The sequence below is a fragment of the Daucus carota genome, chromosome 2, assembly GCF_001625215.2.
Source record: "Daucus carota subsp. sativus chromosome 2, DH1 v3.0, whole genome shotgun sequence".
Classification (NCBI taxonomy): Eukaryota; Viridiplantae; Streptophyta; class Magnoliopsida; order Apiales; family Apiaceae; genus Daucus; species Daucus carota.
Genome location: NC_030382.2, coordinates 41,490,092 through 41,515,440, shown reverse-complemented (window position 1 = coordinate 41,515,440; position 25,349 = coordinate 41,490,092). Strand labels below are relative to the sequence as shown.

Here is a 25,349-nt window from a genome sequence, read left to right as displayed (position 1 = left end):
CAACTGGTATTTGATCAACAACGCAGGGAAAATAATAATGGTCGGTTGGATATTATGGAAGAACATGAATGACTTACTGCGAAATCAACATAGTTTAGATTTAGTTGGAGTGATGGAATCAACAATCTAACCAATGGAGAAGTGTTCAACACAAAACTTTTTGACCGCTTTATAATATATATATATATATATATGTGTGTGTGTGTGTGTGTGTGTGTGTGTGTGTGTGTGTGTGTGTGTGTGTGTGTGTGTGACTCAAGAAGATGGGGATGAACACTGAAACCCTCCATCGCTTAATAGTGTTAAGATCAATACTGATGCAGCCATCTTCACAGAATTTGACTTATATATCTATGCTTTTGTTGTTCGAGATCATGATGAGAGGCTAATAAAATTAGCGTCAAAGTGCAAAATAGGTAATCTAAGCCCAGATTTGGCAAAGGCATTAAGCATTAGGAGACTTTGAGTTGGTTGAAGGAGAAGGACTACAGTGATGTAGTTCTTGAATTTGACTGCTTACAAGTTGTGCGGGCAATACGGAACTCCTTTGTATGTCTTATTTAGGAAGAGTAGTGAACGAGTGTCTTAGTTTGAGTAACAAAAACGTGGAGTTTAGATTCGTTAACGTTCAGCGAACAATGTAACTCATTATCTAGGGAGGTATAATAATTTCATTGTTGATCGTAGTTGGAGGGTGGGAGATGTCCACCTTGAATTTTATTATGTACTTGTGAACGATTTCCAAAATTAATGAAATTTATCTCCTCTGTGTCAATAAATAAATAAAATATATGTATAGATAATATAAATATAGTTGTGATATTCTATGTGTTTTGAAATATGAGTAATTTGATAAATATATTTTTAGATCTCGTATTAAAAATCTTCTTCTTTTCTTTTATTGTAATCTAAAATGACATATATGATCATATGTAGGTGTACTTGAGAACATTATATATGAAAATCCCTAATCTCATTAGTTACTTAAACTAATGGGTTAATATAATACTTTTTTTAAAAAACAAAAAGACGCTATGCTGTAATATTATATACCGTTCGTCTTTGAGATTCATATTCTCTTATTAAAAATTGAAACATGAATTGAAATAGGAAAGAAACCCAAAATGTTTTTTTTTATTCCAACTAGAGATGTCAAAAAAACCTGAAATCTGAAATTCGGCTTGGGGAAAAAAAATCTGAAAAACGCGATCCGAAATAAACCCGGTCTGGTCCGATCCGAGGGTCTAAAACATGACTAGTATTTTCAAAAAAATCCGGATAAAATCCAGATTTTTAAAAACCCGGGTTTTTTATAAGTAAACCATTCCTAGTATTTTCGAGAAAAGCCCGGCCCGACCCGATTTTAAAAAAACCCCGGTTTGATCTATTTTGAAAAAATCCAGATTTTTTTTGCCCGATCTGGATCTGACCCGAACAGATTTTTTGCGCATCTCTAATTCCTCAGAGGTACCTGTACATATTCTGATCGGGCCTATTCAACTACGATTCGTCTATATTTAAGACCTGTTAATGGTCCAAGTCAACAATATAGAAGGGAAAATAAAAAGAAGTTTAAGCCCATCTATATTTCTCTACCAGGCCAGTTAACCTATGATTCATAACAGACCTGTTATAGCCCAAGTCATCAAAACAAAAAATTAAAAGCCCAACGGAAAACCCAACAACTTCTACCTCGGACCCAAGTCACCCAACACATGTTCCCAGCTAGGTTAATTGTCTGAATATACACTCCGTTGTATAATTGTACCCCCCATAGCTCTGTAACCAACAGCACTTGAAGGTATGTTTTGCCCCTTGAATATACATACATACATTAAGTCATCAACACATATATTTGTAATATTTCATGATTTTACATATGAATATTTATCTTTTAGCGTGTGTGTACTTTTGTTGTTGTGGCAGGCTGAAAATTGTGTAAAATGGGGAAGCTGGGAAAGAAAGCCAGGAAGTTTGCAAAGAAGAATCTTCAATCTGTTCTTCGGAAACAGCGAAAGACCAAGACTTTCTTCAAAAAGAGACCCTCTAGTTAGTTTTCTTGTAAATTTGTGCATTCTTTGATTATGATGATAAAGTTAATAACAATTATTAGAATGATGAGATTTTTTAATCTGGGGTTTTAGTGTAAGAGGGATATGGGGGTTTATGTTATGTATTTCGTATGGAATTGATATTGTCATTTGAGTGAAAATCTGCTATAGAGAGGAGAGAGTATATAATGGTTATACTCTTTTTTTTTTTGGGAGAAAGGGGGAGGGGGGGGGGGGGGGGTGGGAGTTTTTAGTCATGATGTGGCCATTTGGCTAATCTTATTTTCCAGAATTAAGAGCTTATTTCTGGAGTAAAGTATATCGGACTGTATTTTTAAACTGAAACAAGCCCGTAATTTTTTGTTAAATAACGAATATAAAACAACTCCTAAACATTTATATCTTAATTTATTTTATAAAATTATGTATTTTTGAAAGAAATAAGCCCTTGAATTTGAAAGGAAAAGCTCACCCAAACACACCCATTTTTGCACTTGAGAAATATATTTTTCTGTGCTCCCACATTTTGAGATGAGTTTGTTATGCGCTATCATTATGTGGTTTGCTACATTTTTAACGAATGTTCAATTTAATATCTTTTGTTGATTATATTGCCATATTATTTACTGCAGAAGGTGGAAAGGATAAGGGTGAAAATGAGGTGGAGAAGACAGCTGTTGTTGTCACTGGAAGGTAAAATGGTGGCAGTTATGTGCTACAGCTTCTGGTTTTACTTAATTTAATGGCTTCTGGCTTTGAAGTTGGAGAACTAGACTGAATAAAAAAAATATTATTTTTGTACCTGGAAAATATTTTATTAGGTGTAAACTTGCTAATATTACCCCAAAATAGGTTTTTTTTGGTAAATATGAGATTCTGTTTACACGATTCTCTTATATTATAAATAGCCATATATTGAATTTTTTTATTGAACTTCTAGCAATTATTTTTTGCAGTGTTGATGACAGAGCTATCGAAGTCACCTCCCTTGATGCATTATTTACAGACAGTGATGTTGAAATGGATGCTTCAGATAGTGATGGATATTTATCAGAGGTCAAACATTTGTCTATCATATGTTAATTAGTCTATCCACACTGTTTTTGTGCTCAGCGATTCTGTAGAATAAAGAACAAGGAGACCTTGATTTGAGAATTATAGCATTTAACTAGATAATCAGCTCGATGCTTCTGTTTTTCTTTTAACTGGGTTACTACTTCCACAGGACAACAGCTGTTTGCATGTCGCTGAAAGTGACACTCCCCACGTGTTTGAAGGTTCTGTGCCCTTTATTGTCTCTTTGGGTTTTCTTTATTATTCGTTCCCCCCCCCCCCCCCCCCCCCCCCCCCCCCCCCCCAATTCACACAATATTGAATGAAGTAAAATGTGCAGGGAACAATGATATTGGTACCTTGTCAACGAACAATAGAAAAATGCAAGAGGAACTTATTATGCAAAGGAAAAAGTTAGATAGGTTGAAGAAAAAGGTGATTTATATTTCTGATCTTAAAAGTATAAATGTGATTCTTTTTCTATCTGGTCAAGTAATCCTTGCATGTTATTAGATAAGAACTTATAAAATGTTAAATCAATCTTATTAGATTTGATTCATTGATTCTACTTTACTTTTTTATCACAAGAGATAGGATTAATTCTTGAGAATTGAGGTGTCTGCACGCATTATACGAGGGGGGAAGAGTTTGGGGTAGAGATAAGTTTCTTCCATGAGCTCTAAGTAAAAGTTTGATGTGGAAATTGTAATGGTTAAAATAGTTAACTTAAAAGTGACTAGTGTTGTCGTCGTCATTTAAGGTGAGTTTTTATAACAATGTATTGATGTACACAAAGTAGCATTAATTTTGCTTGTTTCAGTCTGTTTGTTGGCTGCATCATTGACACACAGACGTTCAGGGTTATGTAATAGGTTAAGGCGTTCGGCATATAAAAGTTCTTTGTTATACATTATTTGTAAGATGTAGTTTACTAGTGTCTTGCTGAAAGGCCCCTCACTTTTATCTGTTTAATTGGATTACGTTCCTAAATTTGGGTCTTAGTATATGTACTCAGTAGAATTAGGAAACATATTTTCTTTGTATGAATTAGTCAACGACACAATGCTGTGTAGTTGGCATTGGTGCTTGTGGAGAGTCTGTGATGCTATCTTCTTTCTCATTAGTAGTCAAGACTCTAGGCTTAGGTCTAGTAATGGGAAGGTTGTATTTATAAAAGTGGGACTCTAATATGTATATTACATATATAATGGAAGCATGGGTTCTTCTGGTGTGTTATGTCAATCATAGATTTGTTACTCCTTTGATGGAAGATTTTTGAAACATTACTGGATTATGTGTGTTGGCTGCTGAAGCATGAAAGGTTTGGGTTGGAAGAGTTCAACAAGTTCAGCAATTTTTGATAGAGGGGTGGATATGGAAGGATGGACCAACAGGATCAAAACGTAGCAGATTTGGCTGAATAAATGAAGCACGAGGAATGATCGTATTGATTATAAGTTAGTCAAATAGACATATATTTATTATTATGAGAAATATGAGCGATTACTTTTAACTATACAGCGACAATTGAAATGATAAGAAGGCTTCTTTTCTATTTTTGGGCTTTAGATGGATATTAGCCTTGTGTTAGGACTCGAGGAGTTCTTATGGCACTTTTATATCAATAATTATTATTGTATATTTTTTAAAGATAGCCTGGTATCAGAATAACAACTAGATTTATGGATAGGAGAAGAACTTTTGGCTGTGTTTAGGACATAAGAAAGCCTAGATGTTCACTATTAGAATTTGATTTTACTCGTAGCTTTGTTGAAATCCGTTTATCAAGCCGAGGTTGTACAATCTTTAGTACTTGTAAGTTGCATCTAAAGCTATGCCTTGAGATGTCAAACTTCGACCTCCTGGGATTGAGTTGTTTATAGTGGCATGATTTCTCACATTTCTGTGGCCTTGAATCCTAATCACAAATTTGGATCCAATTACTAATATTTGTCATGGGCCTTTTTAATACAAGGTTTATTAAGTCTCAATTTTTTTATCAAGCGGTTGGATAATTGCTTGTTCACAGATGTTCAATCCCTGAATTTAGTATCTTTTACAAACATTCTTGTCTCCACACGTGCGAGTGCGCGCACACACACACACTGATGCACACTGATATATACATGTATTCAATTAACCAGTTACAAAACAAAATTTCAGGATCCCGAATTTGTGGAATTTTTACGAAGCTACAAAAAGAAAGAAGTATCGAGAATGGAAGAGATGGTAAGTTCTTTTTCAAGTATAAGATGACCTATACAGTGATCAAAATATCAGTGGAAAGTATGTTGTATATTGTTGATTCTTAGATATATATGCATTTGCTTGCGAGGAAAATTAGAAAATGTACATTCTCATCCGGTTATAGCTACTTACATTAGAGGATAATGTTAATTGCTATTTTGGGTACTATCTTGTTGTATTGGTATTAGATGTATATGAGTCATCTGTCCTGCCAAAGTTGTGCACAATTTCATGGCAAATTCGTAAATAGATTGTATTTGTTGTTAAGTGAAAATATTTAACATATATCTTTGCCAAGGAGTTGCCTAGGTGAAAAGTATGAATAACTTAATTGAGGTAGGCATCCAGACTGCCTTGATTTAGTGGGGCCAGGTGACCTCTTGTAGATTCTGGGTGTCCATTAGGAGCTTATTTGTATATATATAAAATTTTGGCACAGTTCAAACTTGCTTTATATTTGTTTCCAATATAATATTAAGCAAACTCATTCATGAACTTTAAACATTGTAAATGATCGTCTGAAACTCAATAAATTAACAATAAAAGTCATTATAAAAATTGTCAGATGATATTATCTTATATTATTAATACGGTTTGTCTAGTGTGTGCCCATGGGCACATGATAAGCACTAAAATCCATGAGTTTGGAGGGTTTTGATTGGTGGTGTGGTTGTTGTAAATGCAGGGGGGTCCACTATTACTAAAGAGGAGTAAGCCAAACTCATGGATTTTAGTGCTTAGCATGTGCCCATGGGCACACACTAGAAAAACCGTTATTAATATTATTACTATTATCAAAATGATGAAATTATTTTTGAATAATATTTATCTCTATATATAATATATTTGCCTATATATACTATATTGTTGAAGGCGTAGTATGCTAAGTTGGACTCTTTGCAAGCACCTCACCCTCCTATCTGTCAAGACAGGTTGTTTAGGCCTTCTCCCAACTTTACACTTTGACAAGTATGATATACCTTGAGTCAATTTGTTTAACTTCTAAGGCTTCAGTTGTATATGGAACCCTTTTGAACAAATTTTCAGCTAATAGATATACATGTAATATAATTTCTTTTGATAGGTGTCGAGTACAAATGAATGTTCTTACCAGTAAATTAGATCCTTGTTGCCATCAATGTGATGATGAGCTCGAAGGGACGTCAGATGTGAGGGCATCCTGTCCCATGTAATAAGTATGTTCATTACAGTATTACACTGAGGTATATGCCTTTTGGAAAGTCTCCAAAAGTGTGGGAGATGCCTGTAATTTAATCTCTTCGTCTCTGTTGTCAGAGGTACCTGGGTTTTCGTTTACGACGAAATCAGTCCTTTTGAGATTTTGCTTTATAATGACAAACCAACTGTGAATGTACTAGTGCTGCTCTGCTTTCTGATTGTAGTTCACCTCATTTTTCCCCCAACACCAAGTATATTAGTTTTTCTTGCTATGTTCAATCACTTGTTCAAACCTGTCAATTAATTGTGTTTTGCATTTTGAAGGAATTGTAATTACACTTTTTAGCATTCTGGACTGCACTACTTTCTGTCAGACTACATGAGTTTTAAAGGCATATTCTGTCTGTTTTTATGTGTAACAGTACTCTGACGAAGATGAGGAAAATGATCATATATCACAGCTTTTGGATGAAGATGATTCTGATAAAAACAAGAGCAAAGTATTGAGTACTTTATTAGTTAGTTCCTGGTCTGAACGAGTTAAAGAAGACCATAACGATTCCGCTCTCAGTAGTTTATTAAATGCATATCGAGATGCATGCCATTTTGGAACTGAATTAAGCGGTCCCGCAGATGATGATTTGTGCTATAGAATTCAAAACAGTGAAGCATTCTGTAATGTAATAATTTTTATGCTTCAAGAGGCCGATAATATATTTCGCGGGTTGCTGAAGATATCACCAACAACTTTGAAGAAAGAGACGATACTGGAACTGAAGAATACTTCTAAATGGAAAAAGATAAAACCATTTGTGAAGTCTTATTTGAGGAGCACACTGTTCCTGTTAAATCAGGTCACTGACTCACAGATATTAGCTTTGTCCTTAACCCGACTCAGAGCTTCTACTATATTCTTTGCCGCCTTCCCATCTTTGCTGCAAAGACTTATTAAGGTAGTTTATTTTGTTCTGATATATTTGCACATAATTGCATATATTTGATAATGCTAGTTTTGTTGATATTAAATGCTTTGAATATCTTTAGATAATAAAAACATCCAGGTCTACATGAATGTCAGATTGTTGACCTTAATATTGTTGATTGTTGCACATAGTAAAAGGAAGTATTTATATATAATGGCAATCTCTGATTCCTAAACATTATAGTCACATGTGTGTCGTAAATAATCTGAGTACTCAATATTGTCTTCTTGTAAGTTAAAGAGCTAAAGCATAAGCAATATATTACAGCCATGCATTGCTTTTTCGGTTAAGATGTTTTTTTTTTCTTTTTTGGCAGATTTCAGTCCACTTGTGGGCAACCGGAAGTGGGGATCTATCATCATGTTCTTTCCATATCATTAAGGATGTAGCTGCTGTGTTTAGCTCTAGTTTTCTGGACACCTGCTTGACAAGAACATATAAAGCATACATTGCTCGCTGCAAAGTTGTAGAGATAGCTGACATTCAACATATAGAGTTTCTAAAGAATTCTTTTATTGAGCTTTGCTCAGTAGATGTGCAGAAATCATGTGCCATGGCAATATTGTCTATTAAGCAACTTGCCAAAATATTGCAACACGGTCTAAAAACAAAAAATGAGGTAAACAATTTGGCTTTTTATTTATTTATCTGTGATAATGTTGAATTATATCCGATCCTTTAGCTTATATATTAATTTTCTTGTGTATGTTGTGCACAGGAAGCTATAAAAAGTATATGCAGTTGGCAGTATGCGAACTGCATCGATATCTGGGTATCGTTTATAACTGCATACGTAGAGGATTATAATCTTAAGTCTTTGCTGTATACAACTATTCAGCTTGTCAATGGAGTGGCCTACCTATTTCCCGGTCCAAGATATTTCCCCTTGAGGGTAAAGTGCATCAAGTGGTTAAATAGCCTATCCCGTTCTAGTGGAGTATTCATTCCCATTGCATCATTCCTTTTAGATACACTGGAACATAATACTGGCAAGGAAGGTGGTAAAAATGTTAAAGCAATTAATCTTACGTCATCATTGAAGGTCAGAAGTGATCAAGTTATAATATGTTGTCTCTGAACTTTTGATTTTTTTTTTGTTTCTCCTATGATCAAGGACTATTTCTGTTTTTTACAACCTTTATTAATTAGTTTCACTGAAGTTTAAGTTTAATTGTGCTACAGCTGCCAAAACAGTGGCTGAAATCTCATAGCTTTCAAGTAGAATGTGTTTTCTTAGTGATTGAGATGCTTTCAGTGCACTTTGCCCAATGGAGCTACCATATATCCTTTCCAGATCTAGCAACTATTCCACTTATCCGACTTCGAAAGTTCTATGAGTTAACAAATGTTGAAAGTGTGAAGCGTTCCGTAAAGCGCTTGATTGATCAGGCATGTCTTCATTCTATAATTTTGGTCAAAAGTTCTATTGCGTCTTTCTCTATCTGAGGCATCCTGATTATGTTAAGAGGAAATGTATAACAAAGTACAGTGAGCTGGATATCTATTGAATAACGTTGTATGATTAGGATCCTATTGAGATATTGCAATTTGCAAGGTGAAAGTCATGTATGTAGTGTAACATTGAAGATCTCTAATTTGCCGTACAGGTTGAGCAAAATGTTGAGTTCGTGCAAAAGAAAAGAGATGAAGTTTCCTACTCGCCTAATGATCAGCAAAACGCTGATTCATTTCTTCAGGTTTGGTTTTTGACCCCTAGCTCTTGCCTAACCTTTTTATCATGGTAGCTTCTTAAAACCTAAGGGGCTTATCTAACTTTGATGTGCTTGTTATGCAGCTGGAAAAGGGAAGCCTCAACAGTCCATTTACTCAATATTACAGAAGTGTCATGGAAAAGGCTGCCTCAAGGAATTTGCACATGTTTCAAGAAATAAGGTGCGGAACACGTGGATAATTTATTCTAATTTGATTCACCATATATCTGCACAGTCAATTAAATATTGTTGCTTGTATATAGTATCTTAGTGGTATCAGAAACATTCTTAAATCTGTGATATGAAGTCCAACACAACAAGATATGGGACAGTTCTACCATTTAAAAGATACATCTGATGGAGGATATATCAGGGTTGACAGTTTTGGGTATCGACTATCTGGTCGAGTTTGGGTCGGGTTACTCGGGATAAGAAATTTGATGAAATTTAAATGTGTTAAATTATCCAACCCGACCTGACCCTTATGTTACTGGGATTCGGCTAGAAGTGTCCGATATGAAACGTGTCCAATAATAACTAAATACCATTATAATTCTTTAAATTTGCATTACATTAAAATAAAATATTTATTAATTTAAATTTAAATATAGATAATACATAAATAATATGAAATATGTTTATTTTTTAATAAATATATAAAATTTATAATATTTTAATGAATATATAACATTATTAATAATGTTTCTCATTACATATTATTAATTTCATAAAGAAAATACATTATTAATAATATAAAAAAAAAAAAAATTTTCAATATAATATGTAATGAGAAACTCCAACCTGAATTTGTACTTTGTGAATCGAATTCGTGTCGGGTTGTCGGGTTTGATCTAATATGCCGCCCCTAGGATATACGGATCTATGAATATAGTTCTTAAACATAAATGTATTGCTGTGGAAGATTTTATTTATTAGATGATATAAGATATGGCCATAGGCACTGCTAACATTTGATGTAAAAAACAATGGTCGCATGGCTTAGCAAATTTGCATTGTTTAATTATTTGAAGCATCGTAATCAATATAAGAACAAAAGATGATAAAACCGAAGTGCTTGAGACACAATATCAGTACGTATAACCTTCCCAGGTAAAAACTTGCGCCTGGAAGCAGTAAATAAAATTTTATATTTAATTAGTAGTGGCTTATGGTATATGTTAGGGTCTCCTTGTAGTTAACTTGTGGGTAGAAAATGTACCTTTTTATTTAAAAGGTAAAATTAAGTATATGTTGTACTTATCTATACTTTCAAGTCAACCTTGATCAAACTGGTTATTTATGTTTGAGTGTGTTTTAAACTGTGTGGTTTATAGTAAAACTAATACAAACAATAAAACAGTTTGAGTAGGTTGAGTCTGTAACAGATGAATATACTGGCGTTTTTTGTATTTTAGTTCATTTAAAGGTAAGTAACACTCATGATTCTATATGTAGTTTCCCAAAGCGGAAAAGGTCAGAGAAAGGACAAACCGGTAATGACGTGTCAGATGATTTGATTGGTGAATCCGGGGGAAAAGTTCTATCCGGAAGTGCTGGAACAATCAACTCTAAAAGGAAACGACAAAGGGTCCCCAAAGTATAAGGGTGTCATACATGTATTTGAGTCAGCCATGTATCAGATAGAGATGACATTTGAATCAGTGGTGGTGACATCCAGTTAGGTCTATCCGCGGTTTAGACATTTATATATGTTTTGCATTCTTTCATGTGTTGTCTGTGCTACTGATAAAATTTAGTTATCTTTACATATTCTTATGCATCTCAACCGTTAAATTGTGTATAACTGTATGGGTCTGCCTATTAGATACGCCATATCCTTGCATTATTTCCTTTAGTTGTTAAGTTGTGCGCATTTAGCAACCAACGACCGTTAGGGCGTGTGGTACTGTGGGAGCAATTGATATGTTGAGAAATTTTGTAATATTATTATTGAAATTGATAATAACTTTATTTTTCTGCAATAAAAATGATGTTGGTATCATCTAATACGATAAAAATGATGATATCCTCCACTGCTGTTTGATGGCAGCTTCTGAAGTGCTCTTACTAAGCTATGTTACAAGTCTGTAAGAACAAATTACCAGATTGCCAGTTCCATTTCAGATCGATTTTCGAAGGGAAGCTGTTGGACTACGTTAAGTTGATTGGAGCCTGTTTAAATAAACTATTTTTTAAAATAGTCTAAATTAATGACTTTATGTTTATAGTGATTTGTAACAAGTGTGGTAATAAAAACAGAGTAGTTGTAACTTGCAAGTAATTTGAACATCTTGATCATCAGCCAACTACAATAGAACATCCAGAATGTCATTAGCAACATAATCCTTGGCATTAACAATGGAGTATTGCACAATTTTCAAACTAAATTATGTTCATCAATCACAAGCTCCAGAAACTTATCAAACTTTCTGCTAACATCATTCGTTCTCTTGACATAACCTGGCAAAATAAAGACCCCTGTCCAAGGGATGAATTCGGAGATGTTTGGATTAGAGAAGCAGTGGCTTCTTTTAAGTGGAAGTGCAATGGAGAAGTAAGAATGTCGCTGGGAAAAAAAGCAAATCGCTTCTTTAAGCAGTAATTGAGAAGCTAGAAGTCCAAGCTTTTTTCTTCTGCTTCTCACCTTTTTCACTAACATATCCAAACACTTATGTTTTACCAATAGATTCAGTCATTCAGAGTCAGCAGCTGACCTATGCAACCGCACGATGTGCCTATTTTTTTCATTGCAAAAATAAAAATAAAAAATGCACACCCAGTGGGACTCGAACCCACAATCGCCTGATTAGAAGTCAGACGCCTTATCCATTAGGCCATGGGTGCAATTCGAAAGTAGACACAATGTACTTGGAACTTGTTGCCGGGAGAAGGATCCAATTAAAAACAAAACAGGAACCATTCTGCAGTGCAAAGAATGACAAATTTTAACAATGCCCTTGTATCAACAACTATCAAGCCAGACAACAACGCTCCACACGGTTTCTTCTTATTCATTGATAATTTTCACTTAAATTTTTGCACAAGGTCTTTTATTCATCACGCACCATGATATATAGAATGAGGAAATACAAATGTGATACATTTTTGCAAATTACAATAGAATATTTTATATCATCGCATCTCTGGGGCCAGGGCGGCAGCTGGAGGTGGTGGTGGCCTTTGGGCTCCCGCCAGCCTATATGGTAAAGACATTTTGACCCTCCCATCTGCATTTACAAAATCAAACTCAATAATATAACACAAACTTTTATTTCTCACATCGCCGTCTAGCCGACAGGGGGCGTTTGAGTGAGTTTAAAATTAGTATTTCTTGCTTAAAATAAAAAAATGAAATAGAAATTAGAAGCAAATCAACACTTATAAGTGACTAAAATGTTTCGAAAAGAAGTAGAAGTCATGAAACGAAACAAAAACTAAGTATTCTCAGTTTTTTATATAAGTATTTCTTGAATTCTTATATTAATTATACAAATAAGTGATTTTAACTCATAAATCCAGAAATCGGACTTTTAAACCCGGTCAAACACCCCATTGTCTTTCAGTGCGGTACACAAAATTTTAACATTTAATCATATAAAAAATATAGAAAGTGTATATTGTAACCGATCATCAGATAATGTTATTAGAACTCTGAAAGAATGGAGAGAAACATACCAGGAACTTCAAGATTATAAAAAGCTAACTGCATGATAAAAATAATCATTAAGATTGATAAAGTAATTTTGACCATACCCAAAAAGCCCATATCTGGTTTTTAATTGGTGTGTGTGTGTGTTGTATTGTCTTACTAGAGCTAATACTGAGCGCTTATATACGCATCTACAACTATCGATCTGGAAAACGTGTTCGACTACTTCTTGAAACATGAAAAGTTGCAGAATATGTTGTTACCAACGGTCTTGCCGGGTGTTGTAATATCTTAAACCCCGCGTTTTTTATGCGGACCTTAAATTATGTAACAATAATTTGGATTTAAATTTATTTTTTAAATTGGAAAGAGCTTGGTTTTCAATCTGAATATTAGGTATTTCGAACTCCCGATCTAAATTCAAAATTCTTTTTAAATCATGTTCAAACCTCAAATCCGAAAAAATTATGTGTATATACTAATACACACACAGAGACATAATATTTTTAAAATTTTAATTATGATTAATTTTATTTAAAATATATACATACATTCGTGGGTTATGGTATCCTTTTTGTTTAATTAATTGAATTTATTTTAAAAATGAAGATTTTTTTTATAATGTAGGAATCCACAGTCGCTACTCTTCGGATGCGCACCGGGTAAAAATGAAGGTTTTATAGAATGAAGATTGGTATTTAGAAATTATTAACTACTGTTTAATGCTTTATAATTATTGTTATTTAAATTTTAATTAAATAAGATTTGAATTTGAAAAAATCATAAATAATATTACAACAATGCTACTTATTTTTTGGAATTCGAGTTTGAGATAAATCCGAACACAATTCCAAACTCGTAAATTAGGTTCGTATTGTTGTTGAAGATTTAAATTCGTATTGTTGTTGAAGACATGCAAACAACAAAGCAGCACAGTTTAATCGTTCGATTCTTAAAATTTGATTAAATTTGGATTCGATTTGAATTTGATAATATGAATTTAAACTTAAATATCTTACAAATTAAACCGTTAGTCATCCTTGCTTATTTGCTAGAATAGTCCTCCCGTGCTAAATTTTCCATTTTATTGACAAACTATGCAAGTACCAGTTTGTTATTGACCATCTCATAATTAATGTCTAGTTGTAAAAGCAATCTCCACTTCTAGGAAGCTTACCCTCGGCCTCGAAGAATCAGATTTTGTGGATAAACTATAATTTCAGAAGTTTATCATAGTTGCCAAACAAGTTAATTTAGTCACCAGAAAGAACGGAGGGTCAAGAAATTATTCTCTCCACTGTGATATTCTGGGGGTATATTGATCTACATGAACTCTGATGAGAGGCTTGTTTGACACAAATTATTATTCCCAGTTTCCGTTAAACTCAGGGCCATTATCCGTAATATCCTGGTTCCATATCGAGAATTTAGACAATTATGAAAATTTTAGTTCAGTTTATAAGAAAATTTTAGTTCAGTTTATAAGTATAAGTATATTATCAATTGAACTAACAGATCATGATTTTTCATGTGTATGTGATGGACTTGTTCATTATTTAAGTTGTATTTATGTTAATGTATTTCCGTTTATTTTTGAATTCGGAGTTCGAGACTTGACCCGATTTTTGAAAAAACTAAGAATTTGATTGGATTAGAGGCAATTTTCAAAAACTTGGTTCGATCTTTTTGCGGCCCATAAAATTTTATTCCGTCAACAATTTTTCTCCAGACGACTGCGCTTGAGTTTTCGCAAGCGACGGTGAACCGTTGATTAATTATCATCGACAAATTGTTGGCAAACCATTGTTGTTAGTCTCCTGTCACCGGTCATTAATTGTTATTCTGTAAGAAATTAATGACGGATATATTTTTGTTATTAAATTCCGTTGCAATATTCAGGAGTGCTCTTCGCCTCAATATTGCTCCAATTAACTTTCATGTTCGGCATACAAGACGAATCAATGTTTTAAGCATACAGATGAGACGAGAGTCTAGTCTGAGCCACAACAACAAGAGGAACCTTTCTCGAAACAGAGAGTCCAAAAGTTTCCTCCATATTCAGCTCCTCGACCTTCATATTCTCTGCCAATTTCCATGTGATGCCATGCAGAAGATTGGCCAAGTTCAGTTGTGTCTACTTAAGGCCTAGCCATACGACTATACGAGGTACTAATAGTGGTGCCACAGGGTGCAAACATAAAATTTCTTTTGAAAGTGCTTCTACGTAGGGTAAGTTCTGAAAGTCCCCATTCAATAGTTGTTGAAGCTCAGTTCCATCGGATAGTATGTCCTGTAACATAAATTAGCTTTTTAAACAAGTTCAGATTACGTGATTAGCTTACCATGATATATTTTTTAACTTTGAATGAAAAATAGGATGGTTGTAAAATTGTACCACAATTGTAATTTTTGTTTGGTGCAAGAATAAAGTTAAGACAGCTGGATGTTCATCTATAGCCTATAGGGCCTCTTAATGAATTAAACTAGTCGAGAAATATATAAATTATGAAGATTAAACAAAGTTATATGCAAAATTCACAATAAAAAATAGTATGAAATGGTGGTTAGATGAACTGATATGTGTCTGTTTATATGAAGTTGTAAATCACACTTGAACCAGAATTGTGGCCAATTACACTTATTTAGAAAATGATACTTGAACCTCATACCACTTTAATTCTTATCCGATATATGATTTCAATCCCATAACTCCTCTCGAACCAAACCACCCTCGACGTGTTCTTTTGCTTCCAAAAGGATCATTTTGTTATTTTAAGAAAATCAATACCATTAGCTCACATTACTATTCATGCACTTGGAGCCAAAATGGTTCACACTGATAATTTTCATGGCAAAATTTCTGCAACCTCTTTATAATTTAACACAGTACAGTGACAAATAAGAAAACAATTTCTTACAGAAATTTCAAAACAGAAACTTCACACATTAATGTAACAAGTACGTTAATTCAAGCATTTAGCACAAGATGGAGCAACTTTTAAGCATAAAGATGAGACGGAAGTCTAGGCTCAGCAACAGCAACAAGAGGAACCTTTCTCGGAACAGAGAGTCCAAAAGACTCCTCCATATTCAACTCCTCCACCGTCATATTCTCCGGCAATTTCCATGTAAACCCATGCAGAAGATTGGCCAAGTTCAATTGTATCAACTTAAGGCCTAGACTATAACCCGGGCACCTCCTCCGACCCGATCCAAATGGAAGAATCCTAAAATCTCTTCCCTTAACATCAATATCAACCCCCATGAACCTCTCAGGCCGAAACTCATACGGATCACTCCAAACTGTCGGGTCTCTTGCAATAGTCCATGTATTCACCAACACTATGGTTCCTTCAAGAACGTCATAACCAGAAATTTTACAGTTTTGGCTAGCCATATGGGGTACTAATAGCGGTGCCACAGGGTGCAGCCGTAAGATTTCTTTTGAAATTGCTTCAATGTAGGGGAGGTTTTGAATATCTTTTTCCTCTACCCATCTTTCTTTTCCAATGATTCTATCCAGTTCTTCGGATGCCATTTCAAATGTGTTTGGATTTTTCAACATTTCCGAAAGTCCCCATTCTATACTAGTTGCAGAGCTTTCAGTTCCACCGGCTAATAGGTCCTGTAACATATATTAACATTTTAATTAAGTCGTGATTACTCGGTTACCAATTATATTTCTACCTGCTACTTATAATTATTATCAGTTTTTAAAAATTCAAGCAGGTTTCTCGGTGGAGATAATGTAGTAGTATAGTACTGACACTGACCGGAGCTCAAAATTATACTCCCTCCGTCCCAAAAAGAGTGAGCTGGTTTGACTTTCACGGAGATTAAGAAAAATGTAGTAAGTTTAGTTGAAAAGTGGGTAAAGTGGTGGGACCTACCAATATTTATTAATAGATTTGAGATAGTGAAGGAAGATAGTGGGTGTAATAGTGTTTATATTATTATTGAAAAGAGATAGTGGAAGAAAGTAGTGGGTGTAATAGTGAAAAGTAGTGTTCAAAAATAGTAAGTATTGTAGGTTCATTCTTTTTGGGACGTCCCAAAAAGGAATAAGGGTCCCTGAAGTTAAATTCAAGAAAACAGAAATAAATTACAAGTTGATTGCTCCCTTGTTCAATATAATCATCCTCAAAATCTCTGCATCCAAATATTGTAATTAGTCTAAATCGACATACGACAAAATGTACATAGTGGAACCTCACAGGATAGCTCTAGCTAGCTGTACTTCCTATCAGGTCTGTGATTATTTGTAGAGTGTATATATCTGATCAACACTATTAGATATACAGATAAATTATTAAAGGTTAAGTTATCAGTACACCTTTAAACTCTCGGTATTAATTATAAAAGGAAATCCATTTTTGAATTTAGAAGTGGATTACCAGCTGCCAGTTCTGGAACCCTAGTGTCCGAATTGTTGGTTGAGAAATGAGAATATAGGGAGTGAAAGGAAATTGAATTATGCAAATTCCATCCTGAATTCTAACAATTCCAAGAGCATTTCCAACAGATTAGCTATATGACGTACTAAGCTATATATAATAATTATTATAGGATTTGTCATTCAATATAATGTACTAGCTAGTTACTAAAAATCCCATTTTTAATTATATATTCAGAAAACCTTACTAAACTGTGGTCGAAGATTCTCCCTAATCAAGCCACATAAAACCTAGGTGTAAAGAGTAGTGCTCAACACCGTATTTTATGTTAACTCTTTGAATGAAAGATAAGATGGTTGTAAAATTGTACCTGAGTGAAAGCCTTAACACCATCTCTGTGAAGCTTAACTTGAACATCTTCATCATCAGCCAACTGCAGCAATACATCCACCATATCTTTAGCAACATAATCCTCAGCATTAACGTCACTCTTTTTTCTAACTTCATTATGTTGATCAATTACAATCTCCAAAAACTTATCCAACTTCTTGCTTACATCTTTCATTCTCTTCACATAACCTTGCAAATCAAAAACCCCTAGCCATGGAATAAAATCCCCGATATTATACACCCCGTTGAGAACAAAAAGCTCTTCAAACATAAACTTGAACTCCTCGGGCTTTATCACCGAATCGTCCACCTCATCATCCAAGTAACTTTTCCCCAATACAATCCGTCCAATTACATTAAAAGTAAGCTTCATCAAATCATCTTTCAACAATACAGGTGTCCCTGATGACTTATAAAGAGATTTCACAAGTTTATGCATTTCTTCGACACGAATATATTGAAATGCATCTAACCTCTTCGCGCTAAAAATCTCCATGAGACATATTTTGCGAAGCTGTGCCCAGTAAGGACCGTACGATGACCATGTCATGTCGGAGTAATTGTAGGTCGTGTACTTTCCAGCAGCCGTCTTAGGCCTTAAGGCGAACAACACATCGTTTTCTTTAAGCATGATCTCGGCCATTTTTGGAGAGGAGAGAATGACAACAGGTGAGGAACCAAAATATAGTTGCATTATGGGACCATATTTTTGGGACAAATCGTGGAACGAGCAGTGAGGTAAGGTTCCTATTAAATGTAGGTTTCCGATGATCGGCCACGGTTTCGGTCCCGGAGGCAACTTAAGTTTCCAGCGCCGGAGATAGTTTGGAAGGAGGAAAAAAGCTAGGGTTGCTAAGAAAAATGCTACGAAAATTATGGCCTCCATTAATTAGTTACACTAGCTAGCTAGTTGGGTGCTGGGAAGTGTTATATACTGCTTGTGATGTGTTTTCTTCGGTCGGTTATGACCTGTTTTCCTGTAGTGTCAGTTGAGAGTGGTTGTTCATTTATACGTGACAATTCATAACTATAAGATTCGACTTCATAAAATAAGGCTACGTACTCAGAGAAATATACAAACTAAAAGATTGAAAGAAAGTTGACTAGCTACGTTGTGTATGACATGTACAGTTTAAAAGAAAATATAAAACGGTTGTTGGATGAATTGATATCTGTGAATTAATTATATGAATTGTTGCAGCGTGCAAGACATATATTCTACTTAATTAAGTAGTGATTCACGTTAATATATAGATTAGTGGCGAGTTACGGATCGGTGAGGACTGAGGTGAATACTATTGGTGGAATAGGTGCATGTATCTTGGGCTCTGTCTGGATAAGCTTATTTTCTAGCTACTATTTCTGATTTATTTTTATTTACAAGTGAAAAACAATTTATTGTTGATGTTTATGTAAAAAAGTTATATGCCATTTTTTGACTATATATGAAGTTGAAATTGAATTCCAAATTCTTTTAAAATAAAAAACCACTTCAACATGCAGGGTCCTAGCTCATTTGTTTAGCCTTTTCCGGTGGGTGTCATCACGGGAGGATGTGTTAAGGTATGAAGGTAATCCACAGCGCTCAAGGTTCATTTTTTTTTTATTTTTTAGATCTCATCCACGTTTCACGTAAAGGAAAATAGGAGTGGAAGAAATGGCCGAGTTACTCCAACCATGTGGCTCATTTCACGGTTTTCAATGTAAAATCATTTGAAGTACTTTATCGTATTTTTACATTTAAATAATTAAAATATTATAAATAATTCCACAGAATTATGGTATTTAGAGTTTTATGTTAATATAATAAATTCGACTAATATTAATTTAACATTAAGAGTGTATGGCAGACAGATAATTAATTTTAAATAAGTGATCGATATGCACATATGAATTTCATTATTACTATTGTGAGTTTGAACTAATCCTACCAAGTAGATTTGTAAAAGAAATTTTAAAAACATTTTTCATACGAATAAGTTGAAATCTGTTTTCCTATCCGCGACTGTAAATCCAGGACAGCCATCTATAGAGAGAGGATATCATATCAGGATAAGTACACTTGTAATAAGTCTAAAATAAAATTAAGAAAGTCATGGCCGGTGCTTAAAATGCATGCCGGAGGCCGCGGCTGAAATACACCAACCAGATTGATTAACAATTTAAAACTCTAAATTTCCAGTTCAGTCAAATTGAGCATACAAAATCCCTTTAAAAAAAATTTGAGCATACAAAATCTACACGTGGCAACATCCTATTCGCTGCCACACACCGCTACCTATTCAATAACATTCGTATGTTTTTGACCCCCGAAACAAGTAGCCGCTTTAACAAACCTCCACACCCCGTTCTCACCTGACCTCCGCCGCACCGGAACCACATCTCCAGCTCCCCCTTCCGTCGGGAAAAAGGTGGTCGGAGCATGCCGGCTCTGTCGGTTCCGAATATCGGACATAAACTCCGTCCGATCCTTCGGAACCTTGGGCGGCAAGCCGAACAAAACAAGAAACAATTTCGATTTTAACGGAACCGTATAAACCGACACTTTCGGCACCACCACTTCCTCACTTTTCTTCACCATATTTTTCCTCGACCTAGAAACAATTAACCTATTTCCCCCCGCTTCATAACGACTACTCTTCTCCAAAATTTTACCAAAAAACAAAATATTCTCATTATTCACGTACGAAGAAGAATTTTTGTTTACTGTGTTATCATTAACATTCCATTCATCGCTGAAAAACTCGAACAAGCTGTCTCGATCTTCATCGGACGATGACTTCGAATCACAGCTTTCTTTGAAAGAATCTTCGTGGTGATCGATACTCGAATCATGAGCGGTGCTGCTATTGTACATTGGAAGATCGCAGAATGAAATAACGTCTTCATTCTCATAATCTTCCTCATCTTTCAAAGTGTCTGAATTCTTCTCATGAAGCTGAACTTGATAATAATTTTTTTGTGTATAGCTTGTCATTAGAAGTATTGTCTTTGGGTATAGTTTTTACGATCGGTTTAGACTCTGTTTCTTGTAGTGTATTTTGCGGATATGTGGACACATGCATATATATACGTTAGATAGTAGTATTGAAAAGTGGAGTTGAGGTTACGAATTGAGTGATGCAAGCTGGGATTCTAGAAGTAGGTATTGTAAATTGTAATAAAGTCTAGTGTATGGAACCTGTCTTAGTTTCTACTATATCAGACTACGGTTCTAGAAGGGGAGTAATTTTCTTGGGCAGCCAGACTGTATAAGAAGCTTCAGTAAGTATTAATAGCTGTAATAATGTAAACAGGCGCGTCGGTTCGGTTAGTTGTTATTGTGATGCACATTTAGTTGCATACTCAGACTTTAAAACAAGAGGATAACAGGTATAGATACGAGTATGTCACAATCTAGATACGCACAACTTCTAGAATGAGATCCAGAAGAATCTACTGCAAGCATCTGGGTTTCTGGGAACCAGCATTTTACGCTCTTAACTGCCAATATTTTAATATTCTAGTACGTATTTTTTGGCTGGTGATATAAAATGTGAATGAAGTGGAAAGTGAACAGAATTCGATCAACCAAATCTTGTCATGAGGAAAAATATCAAATAAAATTATAATTAAATATGTGAACTTTTTTCATCGCTATAGGAAAAACAATTATTTTCATCGATATCATTTGATTGGTTGTGCACTGTAATTAATATGCACAATATTAAATTAATTTGTATTCATTCTGAAAGAGATTACATGTAAGGTGTAATATTTGAAAACAAACCTACTTGACTCCTAATAATATTCTACTACTTCAAATAAATCTCCTAAAACTACCCTCTGAAACTACCCTACTGCAAATTCTGTATGACTTCAACAAACATCTAACTACTTCAATCTAAAACTAATGACCCGAATTCGACCCGAACCCGAAAAACCCCAACCCGAATTCGTATTTTGCGGGTCGAATTCGTGTCGGGTTGTCGGGTCGGGTCCAATATTGCCACCCCTACTTCAATCTAAAACTAATGTTCAAAATGAATAACTAAACAAATAATTAAATAAATAATAATAACTAAATTTAAGATTATTCCAACAATCACCTCATAATCTTAAATCTACTTAAGAGAGTTTATGAAGCACTTCTCTTCATCTGTGATGCACTTCTTACCACCACCAATTTGTTGATGCACTTTTCATCAACGTCAAATTCACTCAAACACTTCTCTCCAGGTGCACATAATCACCCATTATTCAAAAGTCCTCTCCAGGTGCACATAATCACCCATATTTTTAAAGGAGAGGTTCTCCCTCTACTCCGTCATACAGAACGCAAGATCCATCTCGTTATGCATGACACTCTATCTCATTTTCTACCTTCAGCAGGCTTCTCCAATATGCCTCATCTTTCTTGGCAGCCTCATACTACACATGCATCCCATACTACACATAGTTTTGTCACCGTCCTTCCGCAACGCCTACCCTGAAACTACCTCATCAGACACTTATTCTGCGGCTCCATTACCAGCGCAGCTTCACCACCGCCAGACAGCCTGACAGCGGAACAACAAAACCTCGCTCTGATGCTCTGATGCCAAGTGTAGAATATAAAACTAATTTGTATTCATTCTTCTACCTCTAAGGAAGATATTACATGTAATATGTAATTTTTAAAAACAAACTTACTTGACTCTTAACAATATTCTACTATTTCAAATAAATCTCCTAAAACTACCCTAAAACTTCAACAAACATCTGACTACTTTAATCTAAAACTAATGTTCAAAATAAATAACTAAACAAATAATTAAATAAATAATAATAACTAAATTTAAGATTATTCCAACATAATATATTTAATTTGTAAAAGAATTGAGTTATTAACATGAATTAAAAATTAAGAATATTAATAAAATTATTACTCTTTTTTTTAAATTAAATAAAATTATTGCTAAAATAATTTATTACTATAACATATTTTGTAAGACTGACTTAATCTGCTATCAAACATATATATTTAATTGCTAAAATAAAGATGAGAATGTGAGAAATTAAATTTACTCATAATCATCTCTCTTGTGGATGTCAAAAATCTATATCTCCATATTTGAGATATGAACTTTGAAATTTAATTATTTTTTCAACCAAATTCTATGTGTGGATTTTTAGTGAACGAAATTCGTGTTTGATTTTGAAATATCCCGGTCAAACGAACTATTATTAGTAGTACTTTAGTATACTATATCTTTTGATATAAAGTTGTTTCGACTGAAAAATAATTAGTAATGGCTCGGCAAGGCTGCTACGTCTTCACTATTTAATACCTTTAGAGATCAGCTGCTACGTCTTCACTATTAAACTCCTTTTGAGATCGATCGGCTGCTGCAGTTTCACCGTTACTGCTACGTATGAGATCGAGCAACAAGGAATATTAAATAGATAGGCGTGATACTATGGATCATCCTAGTTTGCGGAGGTTTCTAGATGAACAAGATTCATCGAATCAAAGTGGTATTGTCTTGAGTAACAAGTAATGCTCCGGTTTTATAAATGTGATTTTCAAATTTAATTTATAAACCATATTTATTTTAATTTATTTTACTTTTTCTTGATCAAGATAAAAATAAAATATTGCTGTTTATAGTTTAAGAAGCTAAGAATGAAATTTATATAATTTTCAATATTATCCTTTTAGTAAGTTTTCTATTTATATAATATATGTGAATTTCAGTAAAAAAATGATTAATCCAATCATAAAAGAGTTGAGCAGTATGTCAAACAGTGCTGCATCCGTATCTCTCTGTTTTGTTTGATACGTAATTTAAGATACATATAATATACTATAATTTCATCATTATTTTAAATTTAATTTTGTTCAAAAAGAAAATAATAAATAATTTAAAAATTATACTTTATAGAGAATATTTAAAACCTAGAAAAACCTAACTAGACAGTTCACAGTTCTAATAAATTTTATCTTCATAGCACGACGACTATACTAGCGCAAGCTCGCATATATAGGAAACTCGATCATCTGGCCAATTCCATTTGCCTTTCTCCGACTTGTTCTTGAGCGTGTGCTCGATGAATTTATTGATAGCTTCGACTCCTGTATATCAAATACTTATTTAATAAAATGGATAAAATATTTAAACCATCTTTATTTATTTTATAACTCAATTTACAAGTCAACTTCAATCTCTAACCAACCTACTAAGAAGATACAGATAATATTCTTTTAATGCTTTATAATAACATGAACAAGGTCGTATTTTACAAACCAGTTCTACAGGAATAATACTTAATACATAAGGATTAAACGTACATATAAAATAAATAAATAAATAATAATTTCACAACTTTCTCTACACATTCATATATATCAGATCATACAAACACGTTCCTAATTACAAATTCCTATTAACAAAATCATACTAAAAGTCAAGTCGCCGTCTTAGAATTCCTGAGCTTAATTATTTCAGTTATATTTGAACCGGACCGGCACTCCCAAAACACGAACCCAACCGGCTCTTCTTCCTCTTCTCACTCCCCTTCAGTCTCGGAGACTCCTCAGGCACCACCACCTCTTTACACCCACCACCCACACTGACCGGAAAAAAAGTCGACGGAGCATGCCGGCTCTGCCGACTCCTAATATCACTCTTGAGCTCCGCCGCATCGGTGGGAATCTTGGGAGGCAACCCTAGTAACACAAACAGCCACTTGGATTTCAAAGGTGAGCTAAATATCGAAACCTTGTGCGCCTCCTCATACTCATTCCCATGCTTCTTCGATCTCGAAGGATATAAAGACGTGCTCTTGGATTTCTGGAACTTCCAGTCTTCTGCTTTCTTGACGCTGCGTTTGGGGCTGGGCTTGCTGGAGCTTTTGGAGAGCGTGGGATGGTGTAGAGGGCTTGCTTGCTTTGCAAGGTATCTAAGATTTTCCGGTGACTTGGCTGCGAAGCGAGTCAGGTTGGTTGGTTTTGTTTGTTGATTATTTGGACTCGAAAACGCGAACATGTCGTGGATCTTGTCCGATGATCGTGTCTGATTATGCTCTGCAGCGAAATGATCGCCTTTTTCATGTTCTTCCTGATGAGTAATGTATTGAGTATTATGAGCCATGAGCATGTAAGAGAATTAGCTAAGGTGTTTGGCTGAAGAGTTGTTATAATCAATTAAAGGAGTGTTATAATGGTATATATAATACTAGTAGTATTAATTTATATTATGGGGAGATTTGTTATGGGAAGAAAGATTCAAAAGACTAGAGAGTTGACAATGTTTGTTTTTGTATGTATCAATGAGGATAGATTGCGTCTTTGTATGGATAAATTCAAGTGTAGGAAACAAATAGAATGGAGTGGAAAGTAGGCAAGGAGTTGCAATTGTATGACCGGTTCTTCTACCCAACCCACTAGAATGCGTGTTGAAAAGGCTGCAGCCCCTCTCTGTTCGGTTCTTGGTTTGAGCTTTAGAATTTTTGTGATATGGATTCAACTCATTAATGTCTTCTAAGTTCTAGTTTCTTGAAGAGGAAAGTTTCACAGAAAGGTTTTTTCATTTTTTTCAAGTTCTTCCAAAATTTATATGCTATCAGGAATAGGAATTAATCACTATTAATCAGGAATAGAATTGTAATTAATAAATCAATAAGATATTGTATAAACATTAATCGGAGATTAAAATCGAGAATTTTTTTAA

General features: G+C 34.4%; 2 protein-coding genes, 1 long non-coding RNA gene and 1 other non-coding gene across 4 annotated transcripts; 1 reads left to right on the top strand and 3 right to left on the bottom strand.

Moving 5' to 3' along the window:
* The first annotated feature begins 1,680 nt into the window (after nt 1-1,680).
* On the top strand, nt 1,681-11,029 carry LOC108210090 (protein REBELOTE). The gene is made up of 14 exons (XM_017381349.2): nt 1,681-1,801; nt 1,927-2,049; nt 2,684-2,744; nt 3,008-3,107; nt 3,277-3,328; nt 3,445-3,539; nt 5,268-5,333; nt 6,953-7,483; nt 7,830-8,132; nt 8,232-8,555; nt 8,696-8,902; nt 9,121-9,210; nt 9,309-9,406; nt 10,681-11,029. The coding sequence occupies exons 2-14, from the start codon at nt 1,944-1,946 to the stop codon at nt 10,826-10,828; spliced, it is 2,181 nt and encodes a 726-aa protein (XP_017236838.1). The 5' UTR covers nt 1,681-1,801; nt 1,927-1,943; the 3' UTR covers nt 10,829-11,029.
* Nucleotides 11,030-11,996: 967 nt separating this feature from the next.
* TRNAR-UCU (transfer RNA arginine (anticodon UCU)) lies at nt 11,997-12,069 on the bottom strand. The gene has a single exon. It is a non-coding gene; the product is annotated as a tRNA-Arg (tRNA).
* A 177-nt stretch (nt 12,070-12,246) lies between these two features.
* LOC108208653 (uncharacterized) lies at nt 12,247-13,026 on the bottom strand. Its single transcript, XR_001804366.2, has 2 exons — nt 12,901-13,026; nt 12,247-12,452 (listed from the first exon to the last, which is right to left on the bottom strand). It is a non-coding gene; the product is annotated as an uncharacterized LOC108208653 (long non-coding RNA).
* A 2,691-nt stretch (nt 13,027-15,717) lies between these two features.
* Nucleotides 15,718-18,671, bottom strand: LOC108209078 (trimethyltridecatetraene synthase). Its single transcript, XM_017379807.2, has 2 exons — nt 17,639-18,671; nt 15,718-16,499 (listed from the first exon to the last, which is right to left on the bottom strand). The coding sequence occupies exons 1-2, from the start codon at nt 18,542-18,544 to the stop codon at nt 15,873-15,875; spliced, it is 1,533 nt and encodes a 510-aa protein (XP_017235296.1). The 5' UTR covers nt 18,545-18,671; the 3' UTR covers nt 15,718-15,872.
* Nucleotides 18,672-25,349: the final 6,678 nt, after the last annotated feature.

What these genes read in the sequence shown, in the direction of transcription:
- LOC108210090 (XM_017381349.2), top strand. Translation starts at nt 1,944, where the DNA reads ATGGGGAAGCTGGGAAAGAAAGCCAGGAAGTTTGCAAAGAAGAATCTT. An exon ending in CTTCAAAAAGAGACCCTCTA is followed by an intron (nt 2,050 to 2,683) that starts GTTAGTTTTCTT and finishes TATTTACTGCAG; the next exon opens with AAGGTGGAAAGGATAAGGGT. An exon ending in CACATGTTTCAAGAAATAAG is followed by an intron (nt 9,407 to 10,680) that starts GTGCGGAACACG and finishes TTCTATATGTAG; the next exon opens with TTTCCCAAAGCGGAAAAGGT.
- LOC108209078 (XM_017379807.2), bottom strand. Translation starts at nt 18,544, where the DNA reads ATGGAGGCCATAATTTTCGTAGCATTTTTCTTAGCAACCCTAGCTTTT. An exon ending in GTGTTAAGGCTTTCACTCAG is followed by an intron (nt 16,500 to 17,638) that starts GTACAATTTTAC and finishes TATATGTTACAG; the next exon opens with GACCTATTAGCCGGTGGAAC.